We start from the raw sequence: 10,195 nt of genomic DNA on the forward strand, positions 1-10,195 counted from the left end.
GATTGTTAAACTGAAAATCAAAAACAAGAGATCGAGAAGGCTTCCAGATGCTGGCCGATCCCAGCTCCTAAAAAAACAAACAAAAAAACCAAGAGATCACAAACATTTAGACAGAATGGGCACCAGATATGTAGAACGCGAGTATGGAATTTGGCTCTGAGCTTCCCAGTGGCCAGAGCAAAAATGGAGCATGGTAGGAATCAGTTTAGGCCTCCTTATTTTCCTCCTCCACGGCTAGACTCCCAGCTCATCTGAAAACACCCTGGTAGGCCCCTATGGGCACCACAAAGAGAGAAGCTGGGCTCCAATAATCCCAGGTCCTCGGTTACTTTGAGGTCACTGATCTTTCGTTTGGTTCAGGATTACACAAACAAGGTGATTTGGGTTCTTGTAAAATGCAAATGGTCAGGAAGCCTTTTGAATGACAATTTAAAATGGACTTTCCAAGCAGGTTCGTTATTTTTCTAATGTGGGGATGGCCTGGCCATCAGCAATGTCCATGGCAGCACCAACCTCAGAGCTCTGAGATGTGTGGCTGTGAACGGAGTAGAGATTCTAACCTCCCACTGGCCTCTATAAAATGGCCAAAGCAGACCGGCTCAGATTGTCCCATCTCTGCCCCCCGCCCGCCCTCCCCACCGCCCCCCACTCAAGCTGTGCCCAGACAAGCAAAGGCACATTCTCATCCCTGGCCCTGTTTTCTTCTCAGTAAAGCAAAAGGCCCTTTTCAATTCAAAGCTGAAAATCTGGATGAAATCTTAGAAAAATAACCCCGTACCTTTCACCTGAAGGAGAAATAGGTTTGTACAGGCTTTCAGGTCTAAGTAGAATACCTCCCAAGCTGCCCCAGAAGCCGTGTCACCTCCCATCAGGGAAAATGAAACTCCTTCCTCGCCCAGGTGCCTGCCCCCCACCCTTTGGCCCTGGGCTGTCCTCCAGAGCCTGCAGAGGTGGGTCCTGCTTCCACGGGGCAGCCCCAAGGCCAGCCTGTGTGACAGGAGCTGCAAATGGACAGAGCACACTACACCCACTGACTCTCCTGAAGGGACATGTCACTGGATCTGGGCCACACGCCTGTCACTTCTAGAGTTACTTCTGTGAGTCAGATTGAGAGCTCCTTGAGGAGAGAACGTCATGCATATTCTGCTACAGTGCCCGGCCAGCCTAGAACCTTCCAAGTTCTACTGAACTTGGAAGGATGCTTTCTTGGAGGCAAACTACACTTAACACCAAAATGTAAAGCCACCTGCCAATGGGACAAATATGACCAACACCAATACAGCCAATTACACTACCTTATCTTGACTTCTTAAAGGATCCACGTCTATAAATAAGTAGGTCAATAAGTAAATAAATAAGTGGTCCATGGCTGACATCCTAGTTTAATTCCATGAAATATCCAACAATGAAAACGCTTTTTTAAGAGTGCCATTGTTGCCCTAACGGGTTTGGCTCAGTGGATAGAGCATCGGCCTGTGGACTGAAAGGTCCCAGGTTCGATTCCGGTCAAGGGCATGTACCTTGGTTGCGGGCACATCCCCAGTAGGAGGTGTGCAGGAGGCAGCTGATTGATATTTCTCTCTCACTGATGTTTCTAACTCTCTATCCCTCTCCCTTCCTCTCTGTAAAAAACCAATAAAATACATTAAAAAAAAAAAAAAAGAGTGCCATTGCTACAATGCAGTCACTAGTAATATCTCTATTCTGTGGAACCTGGAGGAGATGTCTTAAAATCTTTGTAAGCACCGTTCCCTCCACCCTCAAGTGGGGACAACAGCCCCTCCCTCTCCAACCAGGATTCCCTCAGTAAGTTATGTGCTATGAAGGTCACCGCTTAAGGGATAGTCTAACTCGCACGCCATCAAGGGGGGAGAAAAAAAAAAAAGCTACATCATTTAATTGCTATTTATTTTCATAAACATGAGGTATTTCAAAGTGCTATAAGATGCAGCACTAAATATATACATTTTGAAAGAAATTAAACACAGAACTTTGCATTTACCCAGTTCTATGCACCAAACAACAAATACATTAACAGGAAGAAACAGGCTAGGAAAAAGGCATATATATATAGTAAATTTCTTTACAAAAGTTTCTTAGTTCAAAAAGTGATAAAGTAATATCTACTCAAAACTTTCACAACTCATTTTCATACGAAAATATAAGTATCAAATTTAGTTATGTATCAGCATCATACTAAAGTATACAGGCAGTGTAAGAATTAGTACAGTACATAACAGAGATTAACAATATATTTGTATACAAAACATGCTCCTCAAACATTGAGGTATTACAGTACTTAGGTATGAACTTCCAGTCTAATACTGGCCACAAAAGCCACCTCTCATTACCCGGGACGCATACAAAAGGCGGGTGTGTCAGTGGTATTTACAGAAGTGTTCTCCGGGGGGTCTCAACTGGCAAACCCCTCCCGTGGCATCTGCTGGAACGTAAGCACCATTTTAAAAGGAATGACTTTCTGATGTTTGGAAACTTGGAACAAGGTGACTTCAACAGCCCCAGAGGCTCCCAACTGTCACGCACTCCCACGGCCGTCTTGGAGGTGACTCGGAGGAAACGTCAAGGGCCACACAGCATCCCATCACCCAGGCCCTCTTGCCCGAGGTCCTGGCAGAACCAACCCCCCACATGTCCTGCTCCCCACCCAGATCCAAACTCGGCGTGGGGGCGGGGAGGGGACCGATTTGAAAGTAAACCAACATTCTTAATGTCAACAATGTAAAAAAAACAAAAACAAAAACAAAAAAAACAAAAATCAAAATGTGCAAAGTGGCAGTGACTGTCCAGTTTGGAGAACCGTTTAGCAAGTCCGAGCGTGTTCGATCTTCTTTAGCAACTGCTGCTGCCGGGCCTGCAGCTTCTCCTTCTCCAGCAGCAGCTGGTGCTCCTCGGCCTGCAGGGAGTGGACGTACTCGGTGGCCTTTTTCAAAATGACCACCTTGGCGGCCTTCTCGTTCTTCACCAGCTCCGGCACGTGGTCCCTGAGCGTGAGGAAGCTGGAGCGCAGGTCGTTGCGGCGCTGGCGCTCCAAGATGTTGTGGTTCCGGCGGCGCTCGCTGTCCTCCGAGTCGGAGTTGCGGGGGCTCAGGCTCTTGGCCTTCGGGGGGATGACGCTCTTGAGGGGCCGCGGGGACGCTTCGCTCTTAATCTTCTTCTGGGGCGGCGCCTCCTCGCTCTCCACGTAGGGCGAGGGCGCCGCGTAGTTGTGCTGCTGGTGGATGGGGACGCAGCGTTTGAGGATCAGGTCCCCCGGGGGGGCTCTCCCCGGGCCCAGGGCCGCGCTCTTGGGGCGCACGGTGATGGTGAAGGTAGTGACGGCCTTGCTGTTGGCAGAGGACCGCCGCTTCTCCACGGTCACCACGTCGATTTCCTCCTCTTCGTCTTCCTCTTCGTCATCTTCATCATCTTCAAGAACAAGATGGGAGTTATTCTCAGAGTGAGACACAAGAATATTTCCATTTCCATTTCCCTCCCTCTGGACCGCCTCTTTCAGGCCTTGGCGCATTTTGCTATTATTATGGTTCCATCAACATAGATGGGAAGAGAAATGTACTTTAGATCTTTTCAGTTAAACATATCTGTAAATACTTTTTCCTTCCCCAATATTCCTAGCAGTTTCAGCTTCCAGACTTGAGCAGGTGGCAGATAATAGAAAGAACCTGGATTTTGGGGTGAGACAGAATCCTGGCTCCATCACACACTAGTTGTGTGATCCTGGGCAAGTCTCTAAACCTTGGGAAGCCTTAGTTTCCTATAAATGGGACCAATACCACAAGGTTCTTGAGATGGACTTGTAATATGCAGAGAGCTGGCCTGGTAAACAGATGCTCAGTAAATGGTAGCTTTTAACACCATCGCCAGGCTACCCCCTAAACTTATTTATATTTCCATCTCAACACTTAAGAATTGATACTCCTCATTTAGCAATTCTACACTTGGTTGCGTTTGATTTTAGGCCCTTAAACTTACAGAACAATTTAATGAAGCCCTTTTTTTTTTCATCTAGCAAACATCCCGTCTTCACTAGCAAGTCCTAATCCACAGGCGTTCTAAACCCAAACATGAGAGCACCTCTCCTCCTCGGCCAGTAATAACTGCAGCAACAAAAGCATGTAACATCATGCGCGCGTCCCCCGCCCCCCTCATTTACTACGTGCCCGGATAGAAAATTATTGTTTAAAAATGCAAGCATGAAAAATCAAAACACTTCTTCTGCTTGATCTGAAGGGGACCGGAAAGCTGAACAATTGTAGGATTTGTTCTAAAGCCGAAATGTGAGGCTGTTGCAGCCTGTGGGTCCCTTTAAGCCAATGTTTTGGTTTTCTGCCAAGAAGACAGCTGTTGGAAGGAAGTGCTTCCTCACCGAGAGCTGTCAAGGCACAGACATTAAAGGGACAGACCAGCTTCAAACTGGAGGCTTATCACCAAGTTTCCTTCCAGGAGCCTCAGAGGAATCCATTCTCGGCCCAGAAGGAAATTTAGGCCTTTAATCCGCCTGCATTCTGAAAACACTGGGCTTCAAGATTCCAGGAACACAAGCTCCCAGCCCCCAAAACAAGGGCTGTTTTGAGTATTTGGGGAAGAGTTCTTTCTTTACCTCCAGGGCCCCAGGCAGTCTTCCTTCCAACCCTACCCTCCAATACCCAGGCACACAATGGAACTTATCAATGAGTGCTTCCAGGGCGTGTGCATTCCTGGAGGGCCAGCCCAGTGCCCGCCCTCACCTTGAAGGGCACCGGGTGATGGAGCCCAACTCGGATCAGAAATTAGTCCTGGAAATTCTGGCTAGAAAGACAAAACTGGACCCCGTCTCAAGGTGCACTGTAAAGAGGCGGCCCCTTGGGAATGTACACAACCTCTGTTGGACTTGCCGCCAGCTGCTGGATGGAGGCAGGGGGGTGGCCCCTGCACCCCCAGCCGTTCAGAGCCTGCCTGGAATATCGCCGCCTGCCGGCCACCTACCAGGAGCAAGTAGCCCACCACCCACAAAGGGACGGGGAAGAGAGCACCCCGGGTTTAAAAAATAAAATTTGCTGCAAGCCATCTGCGCAATCTCCCTCTAACTTTCTGTGCCTAAACAGGATTTTGCACAATGCCTGTGTCTTCTCCGGGTGTCTCCCCACCCCTGACCTGGGTCAAATCCATCTCCCCCCCCAGGGCTAACAGGTTTCTGCCCTCTTACCCCCCACCCACTGTTTACTAGTTTTATGCCTAGTTTTATGTTGCAGAGAGGTGGGCAACTAGACCGGATGAGGGCCAGTGATGGAGTCGGGCCCCCAGAGGGTAGAAGGAACTTTCAATGAAGGTGACACTTTGGATAACACCCTCTTAGCAACTCTCACTCAACCGCTCCTCCTAATCTTGGGGGTCAGTTTGACAAAAAAAAAAAAAAACCAAAAAACCCTCAGCCTTCATCACAACTTCCAAAACGCTCCCCATCAAAGGCTAAACCCAGAAACAGTGACAAAGGGCGCGCACCCCCACACCAGCACTCCGGGGAGGCAGCCGACCCTTGCGTGGTCTTTACCTGAGTCGCTCAGAGTGTCCTCGCCGGAGGTGCTGAGAGCCTTGTGGTCACCGCCACTGGCTGGGCGGACGCCGGTGCGCGAAAGAGAGGCCATCGAGACGCCGGCTGGGGCTGCGGCACCCGCCCCCGAAGCGGCCGCAGGGCCCGCCGCCGGAGCACCGGCCTGGGTGGCGGGCACGGGCGCGGGCTCGCGCTTGTTCACCGGGAAGGGGAAGACCACCGCGGGATCCACGCACTCGGCGGCCGGGTGGGCGAGCTCGGAGGGCAGGACGGCCCCGGCGCGGCCCGTCCCCACGGCGTGCCCGCGGCCGGCGGGGTTGGCGGCGCCCGTCCCCGGGCCCGGGGCGGCGGGCCCGGCCGACGGCCGGCCGTGCTGCAGCTTCTCGCTCACGGCGCGCTCCAGCTTCTCCCGGGCCGAAAAGCCGCTCCACATGCAGTCCTGGAGGATGACCGGGTTGGGGGTGAGGCTGCCCAGGCCACCCAGGCCGAATGCGTCCTCCTCGGCCGGGTTGCCCCACAGGTCGGCCTCGGGCAGCAGCATCTCGGTGGCCCAGTTCGGGGGCTCCGGGCTGTGCTCCGGGAAGGCACGGCTGGGCGACAGCGGGGGCGTGGGCAGCAGCTCGAACTTCTTCCAGATGTCCTCCCCAGGGGGGGTCGAGTCCGGGCCGCCGAAGTAGAAGTCATCTTCGTCCGGGTAGAAGCAGGGCTGCAGCGAGTCAAACTCGAGGTCTGGGTTCTTGCAGATCATGCCCGGCATGGTGGACGCGGTGCAGCTCGGCATCGGCTCGCCTCCCGGCCGGCGAATAGGAGCTTCTTTCCTCTCCTCTCTTTCTAGTTCGGGGGCGCTTCCTTCCCGTGGGGCGCGCGGAGGGCGGGGGGCCGCACCAACCTCCGACACTGCAACCGACAGACACACCGAGAGAGGTTGGCAAGCGGAGCCGAAAAGGAGGGGGTCAGGCAGTGGGCGCCCCCTCGAACGCCGTCCCTCCGTCTCCCCTCCAAGCCCCCCACTCCGCCCTGCGTTCCCGAAGGTGAAGGAAGTCCTGCCCCGGTTCGCTCCCTCCCTCCTTTTGTGTACAAGCAGTCTACGGCGGGGGTGGGAGGGGGCATGCAGATGCGGGGGGCGGGGGGGGGCGGGCAATGGCTCTGCAACTTTGGAAACTGCCATTTCATTCACACAAGGCACTGCGGGGGTTGCGGGGGGTGGGGGGGCGGCGCTGCTCCCGGCTGCAGGATCCTAGCTCACCAGCTCAGCTCGCCCGCCCGCCCGCAAGCCCGGTGGCACCCATGTCGGGCCAGCTGCTCCAAGGCAGCCCGGGCTCCGACCCAGCCAGGCACGGGATCTGGAGTCTCCCAATCACCCCCCTCCCCCTCCGCTGTGAAACTGCAACCTCGGGAGTGGGAGCGAGAGAGGGGAATTTACGAAACTTTGCAAATGGAAAAATCCTTTTCTCTACACCGATACCACCAGAACGCACCCAAACCCACCCCCTCCCCCGACTCAAGCAGACGCCCCACAACATTCACCCGCGGAAGGGAGAGTCCTACCACTAGCTTATTTCGAGCCTCTGTAGCCCCACCCCCGGTCTTCCTAAACCCCAGCAAGGGCGAGGGAACAGCCTGAACCCCAGTTCCCGGGAATGGTTGAGGGGCCAGCGCGGGGAGGGTCGCGGGAGAGCAGCGTCTCCTTCGAGCCCGAGCTGCCCTGACCCAGATTACGAACCACGGCTGCCTCGCCCAGCCTAACCCCCTCTCCTTCCTCTGGGGGCACCCTTTGGGGGAGAACCCCAGCTTCGGGGTGGGCGCAAACCGGCTCCCGTCAGCTCAAACACAGACAAATGTTCTACTGAAGGGTGCATTTCTAACGATGAAGCCATTAAGGCAAGAGCACTAAAAGGATTAGGGCGGGTCTCTTCTGGCTGGGGTGCCTTGGGGGGTAGGACTGGATTTTTCAGAGAAAAGCCCGAGGAGGTTTTGTTTCGGAAGCAGCACCCGTCCCCTGGGTCTATCGGGACGCCCTGAGCGCGAGCCGCGAGGCGGTCCAAGGCTTGCCTTCCCGCCGCGCTCCGCAGCTCCCAGGGCGCCGGGAGGTTTGCAACCCCCGCTCCTTACCTCCCGCGAATTGCTGGGGATCTAGAGGATATTCTGTGCGGGGGTCCCCGGGTGGCCTGGGGCGGGGGGTCCTCGGGTGGCTTCCGTCTGTGCGCGCTTGCGCCCGGCTAGCGCTAGCTCGGCTCCAGCCCAGTTCCCAGGAGCCCCCCGCATCCACCCAGCGCGTCCAGACAGATGACTGTCACTGGCTGCGCTTTGAAGCTCGGGGGATATTATTAACTGAAAAATCTGACACACCCGGAGGGCGGAGAGAGAAGGGGGCTGCGGCACCGACGAGGGGGAGGGAGACAGGCCGAGGAAAGGGGCTTTACCCCGCCCTCTTGATTTCCATAAAAATCAGGGGAGGCGCCAAGCCTTTCGCGCCAAAAGCCACTTGCTTTTCTTCTTTGCAGAGGGGCGGCTGCAAAGCTGGGAAAGCCGGGGTGAGCTCCCCCCGCCCGCTCAGACCGCCGGGCCTGCACCCGGTGCACTCTGCCCACCAGCTGCGCGCCGAGCGGTGCCACGCAGCACCCACCCTGCAGGCCTGCAATTGCTTGGCATTAAAAAACAAATGTCCAGACGGCTCCGGGGGAGTCGCCCCCGCCCCGCCTGCGCTTGTGTGCGAGGCCGCGGTCCCGCCAGGCCTGGCGGAAGGGCTGCCCTTTTGTGATCTCCAAGGGGGGGCTACAGCCGGGGTGTAAAACGGGAGGAAGAGGGCGCGCCGCTTCGGAACCGGGCCGCTGGATGTTTCAAGTTTTAAATTGAAAGGCGTGGGGCGCCCCCCCTTGTTTGGAAATAAATAAATAACTGCGGGCTTCGAGGGTGGCGCTGCGGCGGTTTCTTCGGCCGAAGGCGACACCTCGCGGAGGCCGAGCAGAAAAGCGGGGCTGCCGGGCCTGGTCTTGGGGGCTGAAGTGGGGCCACCCGGCGAGCTCCGCCCGCGACCCTGTCCACCCGCCCTCCCCGCCGCGCAGGGAATGGGCGTGGGGGTCCAGCAGCCATCCCCACGGACCTCCAAGTTAGCCTCTCACATCCCGCGTTGTGTCGAATCCTGGGGAGACGGATCAGGGTCGGATCCAAAATCTTGTCTCCAAATTGTCGGCGGCAAAAAAAAAGCTGCTGTCCCTGCTCAGCCTCCCCGTGCCTCAGTTTCCTCCGCTGCGAAATGGTATTAGTAATGTGTGCTCACCCATAGGGCTGCTTTGAGAAATGAGAGTCAGGAAAGGGCTTACTTAGAACAGTGCCCCGCACACAGTGTGAGTGTCAGCTATTATTGTGGTGATCAGATCGCCGAAGAATCTTCCGGGGAAATTAACACCGCCATCCGGCAGCCAGCGCCTTCTCCCCCCACCCCCACCCCCACCGCCACCCGCACAGCCTCACCTCACCCCTCTCCAGCTCGCTTACAGGTGTGTTTGGGCGGGAGGAAGGAGGGATCAAACATTATCGCTTCTGCCCCCAACTCCCCAGGAGCAACTCAGGTCTCCTGCACAGCCCCCCGCACAACCAAATACACAGGGAGGTGGGATTTTGCTTTGAAAAACAATCCTCCGACCGTTTGGGGTAGGGGAGCCTGAGCCCCTGGGTTCGGCCGGGAAAGTTTCTTTATATTTTATATCCCCTTTTTTCCAAAGTGGAAATTCACTCATCCCGGCGTTCAGCTCAGCATTCCAACTAGATACAGACGAGGGTGCGGAGGGTCGGGCCGCCGGCAGAAAGCAATGGGATTAGCATTTGTGAGGGCTACCCTGGAAGCCTCCATAGTTCTGGGCCGAGAGGGAGCTTGCCAGAGCTCTAGGAAGTGGCCCATGAATGAGGATGCGCTGCCCTTCCGAGCACCTTTCTTATTGTTATGACTTCCCTCACATATGTAAAGCACTTCACTTTTGCAAATGCCCTTCACACCCCACGTGGGCTTCCCCCCCCCCCCAACCCCCTAGTCTAAACCAAGCCTTCCTGCTGTATTCTCTCCAAACATCCTTTACCCCCATCTGTAATGATATACTCCTGGGAGTGTTTGTTTAATGCCGGCTTCCCGCCCGAGTCCCTGTGGAAACGGGCTGCCTCCCTGCCTAGACTGGTGAGCCCCGGGGTGGAGGGCCTGCTTGTGGTCTGGGTGGCGTTGGAGAAACACCCTGTGCTCAGCAAGTACTCAGCTCTGTTGTTCAAGGCAGAGATCCCCGAATGAGTCCTTCCAGGGCAGCCAGCTCTTCCAAGATAGTTTTTTTTATTGATTGGTTGACTGATATTAGAGAGAAGGTGGAGAGAAAGGAACGTCGATGTGTTGTTCCACTTATTGATACATGCATTGGTTGCTTCTTGTCAGGGCCCTGACCAGGGATCGAACCCTGAAACGTTGGTGTATCGGGACGACGCTCTAACCAATTGAGCTCCCTGGCCAGGGCCCAAGATGGTTTCTGTTTATCGGCAAAGGAGAAATGAATGTCATTCTGAGCCTTCTTCAGGTCCTCAGCAACTGCCCCAGAATAGGCACTCATAATTGCCCGTCCTACCTTTTTTTTTTTTTTTTTTTACACAAAATGGTAAAATAGGCAA

General features: G+C 54.9%; 1 protein-coding gene across 1 annotated transcript; it reads right to left on the reverse strand.

Annotated features, from left to right (window-relative positions):
- Positions 1-1,891: 1,891 nt before the first annotated feature.
- MYCN (MYCN proto-oncogene, bHLH transcription factor) lies at positions 1,892-7,735 on the reverse strand. Its single transcript, XM_080685711.1, has 3 exons — positions 7,661-7,735; positions 5,549-6,445; positions 1,892-3,426 (listed from the first exon to the last, which is right to left on the reverse strand). The coding sequence occupies exons 2-3, from the start codon at positions 6,327-6,329 to the stop codon at positions 2,822-2,824; spliced, it is 1,386 nt and encodes a 461-aa protein (XP_080541837.1). The 5' UTR covers positions 6,330-6,445; positions 7,661-7,735; the 3' UTR covers positions 1,892-2,821.
- Between the last annotated feature and the right edge of the window lie 2,460 nt (positions 7,736-10,195).

Source organism: Plecotus auritus (assembly GCF_963455305.1).
Source record: "Plecotus auritus genome assembly, chromosome: 8".
NCBI classification, from domain to species: domain Eukaryota; kingdom Metazoa; phylum Chordata; class Mammalia; order Chiroptera; family Vespertilionidae; genus Plecotus; species Plecotus auritus.